The sequence below is a fragment of the Mus pahari genome, chromosome 2, assembly GCF_900095145.1.
Source record: "Mus pahari chromosome 2, PAHARI_EIJ_v1.1, whole genome shotgun sequence".
NCBI lineage: Eukaryota > Metazoa > Chordata > Mammalia > Rodentia > Muridae > Mus > Mus pahari.
In genome coordinates, this window is record NC_034591.1 from 15,010,975 (window position 1) to 15,032,451 (window position 21,477).

Below are 21,477 nucleotides of genomic sequence, written 5' to 3' on the forward strand. Positions count from 1 at the left end.
AAGGGAAGGGAAGGGAAGGGAAGGGAAGGGAAGGGAAGGGAAGGGATTAAGGAAACAATTGTCTAGCATATGCCTTTGTTTTGGACTTATTAGATGGTGGCTGAGCAGTTTAAGCTGTCATTTTCAATTTCTACAAGATAATTAAATAAAGTATTTCAAGTAGAGACATATTTCCAGTACTGGGGTGGAGGGGTGTCTCAAGCATCCCTCTGAGGTCCCCATTGATGTTGCTTCATCCACTTAGCACTTACACTGACTTCCCATTAGGGGAAAATAAGATAGTCTAAGAAGGAAGAGGGCTTCGGGGGTTCATTCTTTCACCCGGGACCTCATGTATTCTTTAGTCTTTCCTCCACAAGAGTCTCCAGTCCAAGGTTCACCTGCTATTCCATTATAAGCAAAACCTTGTTGCCATCAGCCAGAAAAGTATCCCTCCTTACTAAAGTGCAGGGATCCTTAGATGGGGCTTTCACCCCATCACTACAGAGGTCTAGCAGCTATGCCTTTACACCTGATGCTCCCGGGACCACTTTCTTAGATGTGTAGTAGGTCTGGAGTTGTACTATTATGACCTGGAATGAAATGGCACATTCCCAAAATGAATGAGATCTACCTGTGCAGCCCCACAATGTTGGCAAGCTCTCTCCCCAGCAACCTCACATGCCAGCCCTTTGAGGGTTGTCATTATAAGAACGGGTATTACTTGGGGGATTTTTCCAGGGACCTGCACTTTGCCCTCTGAAGTATTAGATCTTAGATCTTAGATCTTAGGTCTCAACCACTAAGTTAGTGTTTTCTCACACTACTCTGCCTATCCTTTGTTAACATGACAAAGAATATTAGCAGGATTAGCCAACTAGAGTTGCTGGGAGAAAGGATCCTCAGATGAGGAATTACCTGCATCAGATTGGTGTGTGGATGTATCTGCGGGGCATTTTCATGATTAATGATTGATTGGAAGGACCCAGCCCACTGTAGGCAGTGCCACCTCTGTACAAGGTAGGTGTCCTGGATTATATAAATCAAGTTGAGCAGCCATAGAAAGCAAGACAGTGAGTAGCACTTCTCCAAGCTCTTTGCACAGTTCCTGCCTCCAGGTTCCCACCTTTGCTTCCTTCCAAGGTGAACTGTAACTTGGAAGGGAAGTTAACCCTTTCCTCTCCGGGTTGCTTTTGGGTCATGGTGATGGAGAAGTAGCCAGGACACCTACCCTGTGCTCTCTCATGGCGATCCTAAACTCCACATCCAAAGGGTTCAGCAACGCTGAAGACCTCAGAATTGGCATAAACTCCAGAAGCCAGCATCCTGACAACAATCATGTTTTTCTAAAAGCATAACAAATGGTGTGGCACCTTAAATATTCCCTTTTCCTGCTTGAACCACAGGGATTGGTTTTAGATGTTTTTTGCCATGCACGCTTCTGAACACTGAGACCCTAATCTTAGAATCTCATTTATTCTACAGCTGACTTAATTAATTTTTCTGTATAGTTAGCAATTTCATATGTCATTGACCTTGTTTGGTAATTCAATTTAGTTTCATTTTCCATCTTTTAATTTTAATCTATGGATATGAGAGTGTGCCCATTAATGCAAAATAAAGAAACATTCTTCCTTTCACTTTTCACAATCTCTTAAACTCAAGCAGCTTGCTTAGCTTCCAGCCATTCTCCTTGTGGCTCTTCCTTCAAAACTGAGCACAGATGTCTCTGTGTAGCAATATATCCAATGATAACTTTCTGTCAGGTCACAGAGATTCTCCTCATAAATTTTACAGCTGTACAGACCAGCACTGCATGCATACAGTATGTTTATTCAGCTAGACACCCGGTTGGGTCTGCAGACTGTGTCTATGGATTGCTATAAAATAGCAGAGCAATGAATAACCTTCTGCATTTGCTTCTTCTCTTTATTGTTGAAGAGGAAACGTTAGAGAAATATCTTAGAGGAGAGCTTCCAGACTCAGGCTGTCTGGTTATACTTGGCTCTGCTCTCTTCCCTCTGAAGAGGTTAGGTGACATGGTGTGTACAACTGTGATTGAGTGGCCAGCTTCCCCACAGATTTTCCAGAGTGTATCATTAAGCTTTTGGATTTCCAGGCTGATATGCATACAATCTTGTTTCAGTATGATAATAATTTGCATGTATCTCGTGATGAAGATACCAAACGTATTTCAGAATCATTCCCATACACTTTAATGAACTTATTTGCCCCTGGCTCATCACTTCATACCCATGGAACGCTATAGACACTCCAATTTGATAGAATAGCATAAAACCCGTGTTCCAAAAGGGTCCCTGCCTCCCACATGCCAGGAAGGGATGCTGCATAGTAGAAGCCAACAAGAATCTAAACAGACTGGCCTTTTTGTCTGTCAACATTAGCCAGCTCTCCATATTGGTCATATTTAGTGAATGCCTGCTGAATGTGGTTTTTCAAGAACCCAGTTTGGGAAGCTTCCCTGGAGAGCAAACTCATAGTGATTCTTGGGAGTTGACTTGCCCCAACAGTATATGAAGGCTTATCTCACCTCTCTATCTCTCTGCAAGTATATCTCCTGTGTATCCCTTAATATGATAGGCACTTAACCAACTAAGCTCTCCCTCGATAGCTCTGGAATTCTCTTCGCGATAAATAAGCAAATATCTTTCCCTGAGTTCCTTGAGCCTTCTTAGCTAATTTTCAAACCTGGGGAGAGGGCTTTCAGACCCCAGTTTATACACATATAGGTCTGACTGATACCTGAGGCAGGAGGCCTCAAGCTGTGAGGATAGACATTAGCTCTAGGGGAGAGGATTAGATTACAGTGTACCCTAACCAGTCAGGGTACACTGCTGCAGAACTCTTTGTTTTCCCAGGGTGGGGACCCCCATATATCTCTTGTGGAATGTCAATGGCACATGAGTAGAGCAAGAAGAACTCGGTTTGTGGTTTGCTCCCAGGTTAACGGTTATTTATTCTGGTGACTTTTTTTTCTTTTATCTGGTTAATTTTTTTCCAAGTTTGAACCATGATAAGAAAGCCCTTCTTTCTACCCAGGTTCTAAAGAAAGGTATCCACATCTGGCAAAGTGACCGAAAATCTGTCCACTTAAGCTTTCTTCTTCTTCTTTATTTATTTATTTATTTATTTATTTATTTATTTATTTATTTTGGTTTTTCGAGACAGGGTTTCTCTGTATAGCCCTGGCTGTCCTGGAACTCACTCTGTAGACCAGGATGANCTCAAACTCAGAAATCCACCTGCCTCTTCCTCCCAAGTGCTGGGATTAAAGGTGTGCGCCACCACACCTGGCTCTTAAGCTTTCTTCTTATTGGAGCTAATTTTCAAAATGTTTCTAAGACATTATTATCCATTTCATTCACATTTTGAATTTTGTTAACATAAATTTGTGAAGATTATTCTTCAATTGTTGCCAGTATTCCTCTATTATTATCTATGACCGCCACTCTTTGCTGTTGGGTCACCGTGTATGACACACTTCGTGAGCTTCACCTGCTTTGCTTGGGTTGTTTTGATGGTACTTAAAAAGAGAAATAGCATTTTTATTAGTATGACATTTTCTGTTTCCCACAATGTTAAATTTTGCATGAGAGAATATATCCTTACTCTCTTCAGTTCATGATATACTTATTTAACTTACAAGGTACCATTGCTGTACATTTTACAGCTCCTAAAATTTTTGACATGTTATATATATTTCCCAGGTAGAGCATTATGATTGATGCATATGTATACAGTGTGGTATAGTTGTATCTATCCAGTGAGCAAATGTTTTATTTCACATTTGTTGTGAGAATACAAAATACCCATGCTACATATTTACAGTCAAGAGGCAGAAGAAACCTCAGAAGATCAATTTTTCAAAAACTGACTAGTTAATAGATGTTTTGAAGGTTTTCTTATTTTTATTTTATATATATAAATGTTTTGCCTTATGTATATGTATGGATGTGTATATGGATGGATGGATGGATGGATGGATGGATGGATGTGTGTGTGTGTGTGTGTGTGTGTGTGTGTGTGTGTGTGTGTGTGTGTACACTGTGCATATAGCTGGTGCCCACAAAGACCACCAGATCCTATAAACTGGAGTTAAGGATGGTTGTACATCACTATGGGAGTGCTGAGAGCTGAACCAAGGTCCTCTAGAAGAGCAACAAGAGCTCTTTACCACTGAGCCATGTCTCCAACTCCAATGAGATCTATTTATAACTTTTAAAATTAGGAATTAACTTTGAATATTCCTATTTTCATATCCATATGCTATATAATTTCCTCTGGCCAGGTATTTCATTGTAACTGTTCACATTTACTGTCTCCATGCTCATCACTTGTAGAAACCCTTAACTTCGAGACTGGAGAGATGGCTCAGCAGTTAAGATCATTGACTGCTCTTCTGAAGGTCCTGAGCTCAAATCCTAGTAACCGTATGGTGGCTCAAAACTATCCATAATAAGATCTGACACCCTTTTCTGGAGTGTCTGAAGACAGTTACAGTGTACTTATAGATAATAAATAAATAAATCTTAAAAAAAAAAAAAGAAAGAAAAAAGACAAGAAAAAGAACTTTGTCTCACCTTTTCTCTTTGAAGGCCTTAATTTCTAGGTAAAAGTTTCTTTAATTGTGGTTTTGATATCAATATCAGGTTTCTATGGTGTTACTGAGAGTGCTGATTATAATATTTCTGCGTTGTAGCACTAAAAACTCAGTGAAATATAATCTCAAGAAAATTTTGAAGAATGTTCCATGTTTGCTTGATAGGAATATATATCCCGTATTACCAGAGCACAAAACTAGACATGGATAGATGGGAGAGGGGGAGGAAGACACTCAGAGCCCCCAAATCTGCCATATTTCTTACAAAAATCAGTTGAGTTCTTTTCTATATATAATTTTGCCAATTTGATCTGGTCTCTGACTGAGAGAAAATAGCTTGTTATTAGCACATTTCCCATTGTCATCACTGTGGGTCCTGTTTTATGAGTCACTTGTGTTCTTGGATATACAGATGTCAATAACTTGGCATGAAATGAGACCCTTTTGTTCTAAGATAGGGTCCTTTCATGTTTAACATTTATAATTTGTTTAATCAATCTGTTTAGGTTTTTTGTTTGTTTCTGTTTGTCTTAAAGATCTTTGCCCAACCTTCCACTTCTACCATTTTGTATCATGGAGTTATATTTCCTTTATGAGTCAATTAGAAAATCCTAACAAGAAAGGTAAGTTGCTTCTACTCCTGCTAGCAATTCTTATTCCACGTCTATTGCATTTTTTTATTATTAATCATATTATGCTACAGTGATTATTCCTTTTTTCCTTCTTTTTTGGCATTTTTTTTAAATAAGCTTTCATTCTGCACAGCCATAGGATGTTCCTAGGCAGCAGCCCAGACCAGGGTTGTCCACTTGGCCTTTGGTGGTAAGAGACACCTGCTGCTGTAGGGACATGGACCCAGACCTGGCCCGCTGTGGTAGCATAGGCCAGGACTCCACCATGGTCCCACGTGATATCTCAGGCTTCTCACATCAGGCTGCCCCTTACCTTTTACTACCTTTGAGTCTCCAGTTCTGCCTCTCATCATTGTGCCCACATCCTTCTGTTTCTCTTCCTCTTCAATTTCTCAATTATTTACTTGTTCTTCTTAGTGGTTTCCAGGATCTCTGGGTGTCTGGAGTCATGTTGGAGTGGTCTCAGGGGTGCTATGCCCACCTTGTGCATTGTGATGCTGAGCGGGGGTCATCTCAGGCATGGTCTGCCCCCCTCAACCCCAGGCCTGTGTGACACCAGACTGGTTTCTCAATTTTCTTTCTTAATTGTATTAGCTCTGTATTATCTGAATATATAGCATTTATATTATTTTCCTACCATTGTTCCTTCAGTCATTGTAAGGTTAGATCTATAATTAAATGCATTACATGGCTGCGGCAAGTAGCCCTTTCTCTAGGTCCTGTTTTGGTGTAAATAGGTTCTTTCGATTAGGTAGATGTCCACGAAGTGATGCAATACATTATGGAGGAGACAGAGAGGGGAGATGGATACAGACAGGAAGAATGAGAGGACTTTGTGATTATTGGGTCAGTTTTAAGTATTTTGTTTGTTTGTTATTATTTCATATGTCCCCAGTTTCCACACTGTACTGTCTTGGCTTGTCATCTAGATGTATATTTTCCCAATTCTTCTCTTTTACTCCTCTCACAACCTACATTCTCTTGACTTTCATGTTTTTTCTCAGTGGTCCTTGTTATATTTCAGTTGAGTCCAGTCTATCTTAAGCACTTTGTAATACAGCCTTTATGTCAGTGGTCTTTTTAAAATGACATTTTGGCACTAAAACAATGTCTTAGCTGATAAAAGCTAAGCTTACAGCCAAAACATCAAAATCAAGAAACCTTTTGACAACTTCTTGTCCACTATCTCTTTCCTTCATCTGCTCAGGATTTTAAAATACCTGATTCAACATCTTGTTTTGTATTATATACTTGTTTCAGAATACCTTAAGATCTTATTTAGAATTTGTATTTGTATTGTTGGTTTTGTCTTCATATGAGTGAGAGCAACCAAGTTTGATTAGTTGTATTGCCTGGTTCTCATTTCTGATCTCTCATAGAAACTGTGTGACTATTCCCTGCTATTTTCTGTGTATTTTCAAATGCCTTTAATGCATATGGATGGGCAGATGGATCACGCTTGAGGACCTTCTCCTGTTCCTTTAATGAAGTGCAGTGCTTTCCCATCCTACTTCTCCAAGGGCATCAACATCACCTCTCATCCCTTCTACTTCCAAACCCCTTTTGTCCAGGTCCCCGGTAGCTGCCGTGTGAACCACCAAATCTCTCAGTTGTGCTTCCCCCATGAGGATGAAAACTTATCTCTTGGGGCTGATGTTCTTTGTCTTCTCACCTTAGTCCACAATCAGCTCCTGGTCTGGCTCCTCTTTCTTCCAGGCTCCCACTCTAACACCAAGAAGCATTGGTGGACTGGAGATTTATGTTCCTACTTAAGCAGAACTTGTACCACTCACAATATCTTATTTCTCCTAATTGTGTTGCCATACAGATTATGGAAAGCTCTCTTACTCTTTTTATCTGCTTGCAGTTCAAACTAGATAGCAGCCTTCACAGTGTGGGAACCCAGGATGTTTCAGTAAGTTAAGTGAATTATAATGGCAAAAAGAGACAAGGGTGAATTAATATAGACTTAAAAAAGATAAAAAGAAAGCAAAATCGCATCGCATATTTCAAATCCTGAGCACATAACCGCTTACCAAACCATAGCAGAAACCATTCCCAATGCTTTAAGAACAAAAGACAGAAACCATCTAGTTTCTTTGCTCTTCGACTTTCTAATGAAGCTTGGAATCTTAAGCTAAGTGTGACCCTGTGTAAATCTCCACCAGACAGAATCATTTCTGTGCTACACTTTCCTGTTGCCGCTTACTGTCACTATCTCAAGGAGGTCTGTATAGCAGTTAGCACCACAGGATTGCACAATTCATCTGTGCGGGGCATTGGGCTGTGCACAGACAGGCTGGTCTCCAGATGAGCTGAGGTCTGAACCCTGAAAATGGTGATGATTCACCTACATGACACAGGCATTCCCTCATGCTCCTGGAACTCTGGCTCCTGCCTAAGTGACTGATCCCCACAGCCCCCACGTAAGCAGTGTCCCAAGCTTCTGACCTTCAGGCTAAACTCCTCCCCAGTTACCTAGCAACAGTAAAGACCATAAAAAGGGCTGTTCAGCCCCTGCTTGCTCTCTTACTTGTCTCTCTCTTCTTACCCCTCACTCTCATCCCCTCCTCTCTCTTCTCTCTTCTCTCCTCTCTCCTCTCTCCTCTCTCCTCTCTCCTCTCTCCTCTCACTCCCTCCCTCTTACTCTCTCTTTTTCTCTAGCCTTTCCACCCCATCTCTCTTCTACCTTCTCTCTTTCTCCCTGCCTTTCTATAATAAAGCTCCAAAACCGTAGACAGTCTCTGCTTATCAAGGCTGCACTCACTCTCGTAGGTGTTGGGAACCTCTTCCCTCATCCCTCTCTCCCATAACCCCAGTGGCTTTAGCAAAGTAGCTCCAGGACTCCCAGGTAAGGCTGCCCCTTGCCACCCCCCAAAGAGTGGGTCAGAGGCTTAGATGCCCACCCAGGGATGAGTGGAAGGTAGATAGCAGCCCTCCCATGCCTGACTGACCAGCGAATAGGTGGAACTCTGGCGGGATGTGGGTCTTTCCTCCCCTCTCTCCCCTGGGCGCCCCTTTTTGGTTCCTGACACCCTGACAGCTGTTTCTCTGCCAGCTAGAAGAGAGGAAGTACCCCAAATATTACTACGTACATCATTGCTAATATTCAAAGGAAGTACCCCCAAATATTACTATGTACATCATTGCTAACATGCAAATACCTGCCAAGGAAATCAGGCACATTTCTGTTCAAATTTGATAAAACGTGCCAAGAACAAGAGTGCAGTCAAAAGTCGCATAGGGTTTATTCTTGTAGGAGAGCTCGTGCCCATCATGGAATATACTGACAAAAGCAAAAATGAACACCCCACAAGTCAGTGGGGTAATCCCGTGGGAACACCATCACAAAACCATCAATGCTACTTAGAACGTTCTTCTCTGTATCAACAACAAGCCCATCAGTTGGTTGTTGTCAGTGTTTTTAACATTCATTAGAAATTATACTGTAGAAATTACTCGTGTTAAATCTATATGATAACATGAAATAAATATCACTGTAAATCATGGTCCAGGTTGCTCTTCCTTGTTAGCTGTAAGGTGGTCACGTCCCCTCCATCAGAGCTCCTGAGATTGACTCCCCAGCCTGTGTTTGCATAGCTGTACCCATGATGGTGCTCCTGCATGTAGGAAATACCAGACTACATGGCGGCAGAACAGAACAGAAAGGAACAATATTTTCTAGTTTTGCTGTTAGGGTGTTTAGTTTCAAGTACATCTTTGTTTCCCAGATTGAATAGAATAAGGTTCTAAAAGTTACTTTTTCTTGCAGCTTCTATGTTGGGAAATGAGCATATGGTTAGCTTATCAGTTGTGCACAGATTCTGTTACAGAAAGCAAACTGAGTGTTGGGGATTTTAACTCAGACACTGAAACATCCCACCAGCCTCTTAAAAAAAATAGTATTTCTTAAAAAAAAAAAAATTCAGGTGATGCCTATCGGGGAAGAGGACACAGCCTCTGTCAGGCGGTCCATGCGACAGAGGATGGCTTCACATTCATGCACATGCTGGCAGCATTAGGTAGACTCAGTGGTTTGAAAAGGATGAAATAAAGTGCACGTGGTTGGAAGTGGAAAGAGGCAAGGTGGAGAAGAAAGTGATGGATTTTATCAAAACATATTTTATGCATCTACAAATTTTCAAACAATAAATAAAAATGCACTTTTAAAATTCACAGTGAGAATCTCTGAAACTTCTAGCTATTATTTGTATATAAGTTTCCCCAGGAAAATGTCACTTGAATTTCCTAATTTGTATACTCAAAAATATAAAATAGTGAAGGCAGAGTCTTTAATGTTTCTGTTATATTTATTCTACTCAAAGAATACCAATATTTTCCTTCTTGCTATAATACTTTACCTCTAAAATACAGTTTAACAATAGCTTCAGTTTGAAAAGCAGTAGTAAGAACAAGAAATGAAATCAATTAAAATAGTACAGGGCTAAAGGAGGTGCCCCTCACCTCAATTCCTAGTCTAGTCTCCAATATCTTAATTACAGCCAGCCTGCCATCTTGGCTTTGGAGGGGACATCAGGCTGCGCACCAGAGTGGATCTCCACACACCCTTACATGAACTATCATAGCCCACCCATATGAAATCTGCCTGCCAGGGAAAGCTCAGATATTAGACTAGCTTTTACACTCCTACTTTTTAAGCCTGTCTTCTATAAACCAGCAACATTAACACAAGGATGCTGCATTTAGTATTTCTCTAGTAAAGAATAGGATGGGATAATAGAATTTTTAAAGAGGATATTGCAAAAATCATTCTCATTCTTATAATTGTCCGATTTTTTAAAAAGACAATATGCAAAAAGAACATAAATGCCGCACACTATTATTTTATTTAAAAATCAAATGTTAGGTTTGGGTCTGTGGGCTCCGTGGTAAACAGCTTATCTAGCACATGAGGTACCCTAGATTTAACCCCAAGTACTGAAGAAAATATGATGCTATTCAAATGCATCCCATGACTTAAGCACCTTGCTAGTATATGGCTAAGTAGATGCCATCCAATCGTTAGTGAGAATCAAGGGAAAACCTTTCTTCCAGTGTTTTCCTTTAGTCATTACTTTGGATTTCCAAAATATATGCAAGATTAAAAAAACATTCAATATGAAAGCAGAAAGAAAACTGGGGAGAGAAGTGGGTCAAGGGTTAGGAAGTAGAGCAAGAAAAATTAACTGCAACAAATTTTTCTTACAAATGCTAAAATGATGGGTAAGGCTAATTTTTTGAAGTTAAGTTAAAAATGGTGTAGAGTATGCATAGTTCCTGCTCACATCCCTCACTAATATCTTTACAAGTATAGTCATTGAAATGACAAAATAACAGTCCAATAGACTATTAACTAATCTAAAAGCCTCACTTGAATGTTGTTAGTCGTCCTTTTTCTGGTCCAAGATCCAATCCATATTACAAAATTCACTTATTAATCAGGTCCTCATGGCCTTCCTCTGTGGACAGCACCACAGTGTATCTTTCTTTTAGATGACCCACCAACTTTTGAGCAGTACTGGCCTGTTGCTTTGTGGAGTAGCTGTCTATCTGCTATTACCGCATGCTCTCTTCTTATGATCAAAATGAAGTTATTGGATTTGGCAAAATGAACAGCAGTAACACTGTGTCCTCCTTAGTGTAGAATATCTAAATATTGACTGAAGAGTCAGACCAAATGATTTGAATCTGTTTTGAACAACGTCAACTGGGTGAATACCTTCTTTAGATACATGGGGTGCAGATTTGGAAAGACATCATAGTGGTAGTGGCAGTACTTAATATACAAAGCCACCAGGAGTCAGGCAGCTGGTGGCCAAATGCAGACACAACACAAGAGGAGCAAGCAGAGATAGCCAGTCAGACATGAGCAGAGAAGATGGTATACAGATAGAAAGGAGTTGAGTCAAAGACACCAAGACATTAGAATTCAGTTCAAGAGAACACAGAGAGAGACAAGCAGGATGTTTTCTAAGATAACCTGGGGAACCCATGATTAGTTCAATGGTTGGCTGCGAGTATCCACCTCTGTATATGTCAGGTACTGGAAGAACCTCTCAGGAAACAGTTATATCAGGCTCCGGTCAACATATACTTCTTGGCATCCACAATAGTGTTTGCATTTGGTGACTGTATATGGGATGGATCCCCAGGTGAAGCAGTCTCTGGATGGCCTTTCCTTCAGTCTCTACTCTGCACTCATGGAGTCCCCAATAGAGGAGTTAGAGAAAGGACTGAAGGAGCTGAAGGGCTTTGCAACCCTGGAAGAACAACAATATCAACCAGCCAGAGCTCCCTGGGTCTAAACTACCAACCAAGGAGTACACATGGAGGGACCCATGACTCCAGCTATATATGTAGAGGATGGCCTTGTCGGGCATCAATGGGAAAAAAGGCCCTTGATCTCATGAAGGCTTGGTGCACCAGTGTAGGGGAATGCGAGGGCAGGGAGGCCAGAGTGGGTGGGAGGTTGGGGGCACACCTCCTAGAATCAGGAGGAGGGCGAATGGGATAGAGGTTTTCTGGGGGAGAAATCAGGAAGGGGGATAACATTTGGAATGTAAATAAATAAAATATTCAATAATAATAACAATAATAATAATAATAATAATAATAATTAATAATAATAATAAAGAATGCAAACTGAGCAAGCCATAAGGATGAAAAAAACAAAAAAAAAAGCTAAGACGCCCTGGGATATGTTCCCAACTTCCACAGCTCTCTAGTGTTTGCATCTCACAAACCATCTATCAGTTGTCCATACACATTTCTTTTGTAACTCTAAAGCTTGTTCTTTATGTTCTAACATAGATGTTTCCATTTTCTGTAATTAGAGTGGACCAAAAACATTTTAAAGAATGTGAGAACAATTTTGTTTGAGAGAGAGAAAAAGAGAGAGATGAAAGGGGGGGAGGGAAAAAGAAAGAGAACATGAAGTTGGATTGTAGGGAGGTGAGGAAAATCTGGGGGAAAAGGTGAGGAATGGGAACTATACTCAAAATGTATTGTATGAAAAAATAAAATATTCATTGACAAAAATATATATTAGTGATAGGGAAAAAACTCCAGATATAGTAAAATACAATTTAAAGTTTAAAAAAAAGGGGGGGTGCCTGGCAGAACCCATGTAGGAATGGATGTCCATTTAATCTTCTAATTCTATTCCTGTTCTAAACTATCAACGACTACCTACAGATTAACCTAGACATAACCACAGAATTTTGCAGGGTTGAAGTATCTTATCACCAAGTTTGCATCATGATTCTGTGGCCTGAAGAAAATCTCAATTAAAACCGCTCTTAATTCTGCATTAACCTTGCTGATCTCAGGTGTTTACTTTTCTGTTTTGTGTCTTCTATGCTATTTTGTCAATGTGACCTTAATCATCTCCAGGCTTGTCAGGAGCCGTTGAATACAGTGTTCTAAATGGTTCAGGGCCCTAGAGCTCCAAGGTGCATGCCTTCCTGGTTGGGTAAATAGTACCATATTAGAAATTCTTTTCCTGATTTGTTAGCTTAATTTCAGAGACATAATTAGTTTTTTTTAACTAAATCAATTTCAAATACCTTGTTTTTCACAATGAAAAATAATTCTTAACTTTCCACAAACTTGGAGCTATCTGTTCTCTAATCTGTAATCTTAGTTATTGCTTCTTTCTATATGTGAGTATTGTGATTGTCCGTTAGCATTTGATCCAAAATCATTGTTTGCTCTTTCAAAAGCAAAATCTGTCAAAGGATTACCATGTTGCCTTTCAAAAAACATAGGATTTCTGCTTTGCTGTTCTATAGTAGGGAGACCAACGTCAATAATCTTTTACTTTGTATTTTTAAAATTTACTTTGAACACTTTCACCATAATAAATAATAACTATTTGGAGACATAAATATGCTTAATCTGAAACATTATACAAAATATACATATATTAAAACATACTGACACTACTAAAATATGTATAGTTCTGTGTTTTTACATATTAGTAATGTAAACGTAAACTTTTTCTTTGCATGCTAAAAATCTCACTTAGGTAAATATAAACAAATCTATGTGCATATACATTGACATACTTTTACATATACACACATATATGCAAGCACACTCACACATTTGTGTACACATACACTGGTCTTTTTAAACATTAGTCGTGGAGGTTTTTATATTTATCCTACCACCTTTACAAGTAAAAGAATGAATATACTTTGAATATATTTTTGTTACTTCCTTATAGCACTGACTTATAGCATCCTAAATATCTCGTGATATTTAGGATGAAGGCAGGGATGTGCCTTTGTGATGGAGAATTGATTATGTTACAATATTCCATCCCAAAGCATGAACCACACCACTAACAGCTGACTTAAAGGTATAAGTATTTATAGCAGAATTTTACTTTATCATGAATTCTTAAATAATTTTCTTTAGAAATATCAAGCAAGTAAGGAAACAAACAAATCAACATCTTAAGAAGAAGAAATTAGATTTCTTCTAAATTCTGAAAAAAATCAAGATGGCAAGCGAGACCATATATAATAAATTGTCCCCAAGACATTTTCCTTTTAAACCTGACAGAGATAATCAAGGACCTCTACTTCGGCAGGGAGCACTTCCAACTATTGGCTTGTCTGAAAGAGCCAAAGCTTAGGAATAAGTGAAGGGATGATCTATGAGGTGAAAGATAAAGTTTGATCATGAAAAGGATTTACATGTTGTTACATGCCTTTCACGATATTAAACTTGTTAGAAATGTGGACTCATGCACTGAGTCACATAATTAACACATGTCCATGATGCCACTTCTATTCTATGTATATTCTTCTACATTAACTACTGGTGAAAGGCACTAAGCAGGTATTGTCAAGTAAAGAATTTGTAATAGACAGTGTCTCCATTAGCTTTGAATGTTAGACGAAAGTCATCTGCAAAGTTATTTCTGTATCTTCCCTTTTCTTGTGGATCATATTTGACTATAGACTCCTCATGTATTGCACTAAAGAGCTTCTCCAACTGCTTTGAAGTTAAAATAACAGTATTGTGCCAGCTCTCTAAACTCAGAAAAGGTTTGCATTCTAAAACCTATATATCCATTAAAAGATGGGGTGTGCCTGGCAAACACAGAAGTGGATGCTCACAGTCAGCTATTGGATGGAACACAGGGCCCCCAATAGAGGAACTAGAGAAAGTACCCAAGGAGCTGAAGGGGTCTGCAACCCTATAGGTGGAACAACAATATGAACTAACCAGTACCCCCAGAGCTGTGTCTCTAGCTGCATATGTAGCAGAAGATGGCCTAGTCAGCCATCATTGGGAAGAGAGGCCCCTTGGTCTTGCAAACTTTATATGCCCCAGTACAGGGGAACACCAGGGCCAAGAAGGTGGAAGTGGGTGGGTAGGGGAAGCAGGGCGGGGGGGGAGGGTATAGGGGACTTTGGGGATAGCATTTGAAATGTAAATGAAGTAAATACCTAATAAAAATTGAAAAAAAGGTTGGGGTGAGAAAATATGAATCTATAGTTAATTTAATGGTACAATCATCATTCATATTTTCACAATGAGACTATAAGTTGGTGCTTCTGTAAATGGGAAGATGGCAGGCTAACATTTATGAAAGATAAAACAAACAACAAAAGGTTGACCAGTTGGCACTGGATAAGTGATATGGGCACTTTTCCCTGGTGAAGACTTATTTCTCCTGCTTTCAACATTCCTTGGTTTCCTGTATCTACTTGTCTAGGATTACTGACTCATGAAATTCCCCCCACGCCTGTCATGTCAGCACGTGTGTCAATGTCATTATTGGGCAGGTCTTAGTTAGGCAGTCATGTTATTGAGACTTCATGAGTGTAGCTTCCCTAATTCTTCTTCTAGGAGATACAATATTATAGCAGACTTTCTATTCCTCTGATTCTTACTTTTTTTCTGCCCCCTTTTCTGTGTATTGCTCTCTGTGCCTTAGGTATGAGACTTGCACACATAACATTATAGGGAATAAGTAATTCGGTATTTGTTTAACAGTGGTATAAAAATAGGGGCCAGGGGCAATGAATTTGAGAGGGATTGGAGGGATAATAATATTTATTTTCTAAAATAAAATATACACAAAAGATCACATTTCCTTTAATACAAAATTCTACCTCTATGAATTTACTTTTTAATGATATATTTAATAGAAAAATAATAAAAGAATTAGTGTGTAGAGTGTCCTACACAGATGGTGTATGTAATAGAAAGTCTGTCATAGTCAATTGAAGACTGTGAACTTATGCAGACTCAAGCCAAGTCCATACTTCTGTTTCATGATACTGAAAGTGCTATCATGCAGTCATGTTCATACCATTGATATTTTGTCGAGTAAAAAAAATCAAGCCATATAATAATATGCACTTTAATTAAAAATTAGCCTGTAAGCATAGAAAGCAATTTGAAATGTATTCACCAAGATATTACAGTGGTGGTTTCTGTATGGTGAGACTACAGGTAATTCTAATTTCTTCCAAAAAGTTTGCTTTGTACATAGCAATATATGTTACTACAATAATAATAACAACACTATTAAGTGTCTCTTAATATACTGCACAGGCATGCAAATACATTAATTAGCTTTCAAGTTATATAGAGAGAATTAATGTTTAGCAAGGAGAATTAACTGATCTTTATATTTGTCAGACTTTCTTATGAAACAGTATATGTAGAAAGCAGCGTTAGGTTGGTAAAGCCTTTGTTTTTAAACAGCATGCTCTTGCCTACAGTAGGATTTATAATGTTATTGATATTCTCAGTGTGCGTGTACTAATGTTAAGCTTAGAGAATTAGAAACATTGCCAGTAAAGTACAGTGAAGTTTTTAGAATGTTTATAACTATACCTGGGGAGCATTGTCCTGGCGGCATCCACCTCTGCCGTGTGTCGCGGGAATAGCAGGGCCTGCTGCTCACCATCTTGATAGAGGAGCATCAATTGAGAATGTACAGCATCTTTGTTTTGGTCACCACAAACAATTTGCTACCCTCAAAAATGTATCTTCAAAATATGGTCTTTATCTCAAAATGCTCCTTTCAAAACACAAATAAATAGGAGGGCACCATGCACTCTCAGTAAAGTGGTCTGCCTTCTGTATCGCAGGAGACGTTGATAACATGATGAAGTGCCAGCCTACTGCTTGGCAAGAACAAAACACCAAACCCAGCAGGAAGCCTGCAGGGAAGAGAGCTTTGGTTTTAACTGCCAGTTTTCAAGCCAGTGTTTCTTATAGCTCCCACAATGGGTCTGATATTTAGGCAAATGCTGGTGGCTTTATTCATTTTATTCTGCTTGGAAGACCATTTATTTAATCTATGAACAGTTAAATTATATTACTTTTTATTAGAAAATTGTGCTTTCTGTTCTTTATTTACTGAAAGAAATAACTTTTTATTTTTCAGAGCTTCCATATGGCTGGGAAAAAATCGATGATCCTATATATGGCACTTACTATGTTGAGTAAGTCTCTAAGCGTGATATTCACCTGTTACTAATACGTTGTGAAATTGTGTTAGCATTGTATTTATTGAGCATGTGTGGCTAACGGCCCCTTTAATTCTCTTTCATCTGATTCTGAAATGTCCACGAGGGACTCCTCCAGCATGGCTAGTGCTTCTTGATTCTGCAGCTGGCTGATGTGCTGTTCCTTCTCTTGGATTCATGATTCTGAAACACTAATTGGAAAGTGTGATCCACCCGGTCCTCTGAATGAATGATAATTAAAGATGCTTAAGTGAATGCCTTTCATTTTGAAATCAAAATGTTGGGAGCTGGATGCTTGTGCAGAAAAAGATGTTTTATTATTCCAGACCTCAAATTCAATTAACTGGATCAGTCATGCCTTCCACTAAAGCATAAGATAAAGTTTTGATGCTTTCTCCTTTGTGGAGGAACACAATATAGCTGCAGTGTTCTTTCTACACACTGGACTTTTGTGTTATCCATTGGTAGCTGCACTACATTAATACATCTGATCAAAGTACAGATTATCTAGATCTATACATTGTTTAATTCAGACTAAAGATCTACTAATGATTAACTTATTATACACATATTTTTTCCTTATGGAAAAGAATGGTATTCAAAATTTTCTAAAATTATGTAATTTACTGTCTAGAACACTCATTCTCTTCTGGCAGAGAATGTCTGCCTTTCTGCCATGTGATGCTGCTAACATTATTAGGGTGAGTCACAAAGCCAACCTTATTTATACTTAAATACTTTCCAAGAAATGCAGGGATTGCAAAGCCAACGACTCTCGCACTGTCTGCCTAACCTGAGCTGGTTTTTCCTCATCATAATCGCAATGGTCAAGGGTTATTATATATTAATAGGTTTTTGCTAGCATGCTGTGCAATAGTATTTAAGCAGTCCCTGGCCTTTCTTAGATGCCCAGCCTATCTTTTTGTTGCAGAGGTTCAGATGAGCTGGACCTGTGAGCCGCACTGCCCAGCCTCTCCTGCTTCAGCACTTGTCTCAATTACTTTGACACACATTGCCCCTGTTCTCATCTGAAGAAGCCCCAAGTTTGTCTCCCCAGTTCAGCCTTCCATATTTACAGTCAAGGTGAATTCAGCTCATTTACTGTGAGCAATCTTCTAACATTATGTTTATTCTCTAATGTGTGGACCCTCAATAGATACAAAAAGGAAAATAACTGCATAGGGTTATGCCCAGTTGCAAAGAAGAGAGACAGCTGAAAGGGAGAGGGGGAATATTTGTAAATATTTACAAGGAATCTCATTGTAAATACTTAATGGGTCCTATTAAACTAATTATCAATGAAAATACATGTTTTAATAGTACTAAAACTTTATCCTTAATAAGTCTAAAAGTAAGTTTACTAGGTCCTAGCTTGGATGATTGTTCATATTGGTTTGCCATACCCAAAATCAAACCCACCTGGGAGGGCACTCTACCAATGAGACCCATACCCAACCCTCCTAAATTGCCTTAATGCACTTAATCAGATTGCAGTATGCCTCAACATGTGGCATCTGAAATCCAAAGTGCTTCCACAGAATGACACAGGCCTAGCATGTGTGACATGCCATAGCTCTGTCTAATACATTGACCTGTGGAATCCAATCAACAAAACCTCCCCTCAGTCCCAGTGTTGGAAAATCCATGAAGATCCAGGTAAGGAATACTTGGGAATCCACACAGCCTCATCTTTTCTAGTGTACTGACAACCACAGGCATCTTACATGTGGGAGGGACTTGAAGCCTAAGTGATATTTACAAAAGCAAGGAAGTCCACCAGATCCAGTGTGCAAGTCCTAATTTGCTTACCCCTACCCTCTTCTAATTCTTCCGATTATCACTTCTTATATGTCCTCATGTCCTTTGAAACTAATTTCCAGTGTTCAATCATGTTTGTCCATTTAGGTCAGAAAACAGTGGGTCAAAGTAGCTTAACGTCCCTCCAGTTGATCAAGCTCTGCTATTTGCCATGGCCTTGTGATTACAGGGACCATTATTAGTTACTGGATGTGTGACTCTGTCAGGCCAAGCAGAAAATTGAAACACATAAGCATGTGATCCAAACATACAGATAGCATTAAGTAGAACATTATCCAAATATTTCTCAGAACAAGATTTTCAGAAAAGCTCACCAGTATATTTTAAATACCTCAAGTTAGTATGTATGTATGTATGTATGTATGTATGTATGTGTGTGTGTATGTGTGTATATGTATGTATATGTGTGTATATGTGTGTATGTGTGTATGTATATGTACATGTATGTGTGCATGTATGTATGTAGTGTGTATGTATGTAGTATGTATGTATGTGTGTGTGTGTATGTACATGTGTGTATGTGCATGTACTCATGTTACCTGAAGTAAGAAATGTCTCCCAACACAATAAAGAGAATCTGTGATATATTTTCTTTGGAATATGTCTTTTTACATGAGTTTTTAACCTGTGTATTATCCCTACTATGCCACCATTGGCACAGATGTATATTGACTCTGAAACTCACCAAGCAGATATACAAGCAGAGGTCATGTGGAGCTTGGAATCCATATACTGTAATTGTTTGGGGTTAGGGGGAGCCATCTACTTTTTTGTATTATTTTATACAGAAAAGCAATAGATTTCTAGTCTAAGTTAAGTTATCACATTTTCTAGAGTAGATATTTTAAAAAAGTACAAAATACCATTTTGAGACTCTGCCCAGTGATACAGTACTTTCTTGGTGCATTCAAGGTTCTAGGTTCAGTCTATACCATCACATGCACACATGAGTGCACATGCACATGCACACAAATACACAATCCTTATGTTAACATTTCATTCATAATTATAGTGATTGTATTAATATAGCATTTTAAGGAATCATACTTAAAATTGTTCAGATTTAGTTAATATTGTTACCAAATGGTAAGCCCTGAAGATGTATGTACAAGTAACATTCTATAGACTGAGCAGGTTATATTTAGGAATATACATACACACATGCAAAAATAATAAGTGAAGTAAGAGGCCATGAATTTGAAGGAAAGTGGGGTGGGGCATATGGGAGGGGGTGTAGGAGGAAAGGGAAGACAGAAATGTAATTAAATTATAATATAAAAAATAAAATTGAGAAAAACAAGGTTATATTTATAGATCTTTGTAAATCTATGCCCAAGAAAATATTGGTTCTCTGATGCTGTTAATGATGGCAGTGAGCGCTGAATTCTTTGTAGACTTCTCACTTTTGGTGATTATTCATATATCCATTTATGCAATTACAGGTCCTGGTTACACAATAATGAAAAGCACATGCCTTGTCCAGTTGTTTAAGAGAAAAGTACAACCTGCTTTCCTAGACACAGACACGTGGCCACGTAGTAGTCAGCCACTCTTCATTTAGCCAATAAAGCAGCATAGAAGCTGCAGAGCAGACTCCGCCCTCAGCCACGAACTGCAGGTTGAAACCAGTGCTGAGCTTCATTTCCTGCCAATGGCAAGATAGGAACTCCAGCAACCAATAGCTAAGGCAGTTTACAGCAGCTAAGCTGCGACAAAGCCTTGACTATATAGGTTTTGACCACTATAACTTATCCAGTATGTTATATTTTTTGTGCCATGTACATTAATTTTAAATATTACAGGTATAATATATCCAAGAGTTCAGAGGATAATATATCCTCCTTATCATCATTATCATCCCATCAAAATAGTTACCATGTGTTCCATGCACAGAGTGGGTTGCTCAAAATTCTCTACCACATTCTCCACAGTGATGACAAAGCAAATAAACTTCAGTTTACACTTGGGGAAACCCATGCCAAAGAGGCTGACCATATACTGAACACAGGCAGTTTGGCTGTAGAGCCCAGACTCCAAATTCTTGCTAATAAACCTCTCATAAATTTCGCAAGTACAACCTATAATGTTCCAAACAAGCCTTTTAGCCTCAACATTAGGAACAATGAGGACTCTGTCAAGAACGTGATGACTTCCCTCTAGATCAAGAACAATTCCACAGCAAGAAATGAGCTCCTAACACAAGCACTAAGGAACCATTGGGTCCATGCCTGCTTCTATGAAGAGGGTCCCTGGGCATCATGGCAATCAAAACCCAAAAACAAAAAATAAAGCCCCTCCATTGTAGGGTCTAGTCATGGAACTTGGAGACACTGTTTTGCAGCATGTAGGGCTGTATTTTAAGTACAGGGGCCTACAAAATATCTTTCATGTCATCTGCAAATCAGGCAGCTGGACTGAACTCGATTCTAAATACCAGCCAAAAGAAGTAAGGCCAGTTCTGATAGACGTGGAATCTATGCTAGCACTGCACTTAGCAATGTTTTAAAAAGTCCTGGAGATGCTAACTAGAAATGTAGCTGTCATCGTTCAAAAAGAATGGGAAAAATTAATGCAAAAAGTGCAAACTGTAGCGCTGAACAGCTGTGACTTTTGTACAGACGTGGATTTCTCTCCTCCTTTGTGAAATTATGTCTGCTGGCTACATTCTGGTTTTAATGACAGTTACACAATTTGCTTAAGTAGCTCATGCAGAAGACAGTTTCCTGCGATGGCTTTTCTGCAAGCTACCTCCTCTGGCACAGGAAGAGAAGCCAGCTATAGAATGGCATTGAAAATCGTAGTGGGGACTGACAGATGTGATTCTCATGCAAGGCTTTAAAATGTCCTCATGTGATGTCACACATCTGCCACTATCAAACATTACTTGTGTGCAATTCCCGAAAGTGCTGCCTGATATCAACATAACATT

At 39.0% G+C, this 21,477-nt stretch overlaps 1 protein-coding gene across 9 annotated transcripts in view; it reads left to right on the forward strand.

Annotated features, from left to right (window-relative positions):
* Positions 1-21,477, forward strand: part of Magi2 (membrane associated guanylate kinase, WW and PDZ domain containing 2) — a 1,405,204-nt gene that overhangs the window by 1,041,760 nt on the left and 341,967 nt on the right. For all 9 annotated transcript variants that reach the window (XM_021191616.2, XM_021191614.2, XM_021191615.2 and 6 more), the window contains one exon: positions 16,649-16,706. In XM_021191616.2, the coding sequence (XP_021047275.1) occupies positions 16,649-16,706 (58 nt within the window). The remainder of the gene's footprint in view (positions 1-16,648; positions 16,707-21,477) is intronic.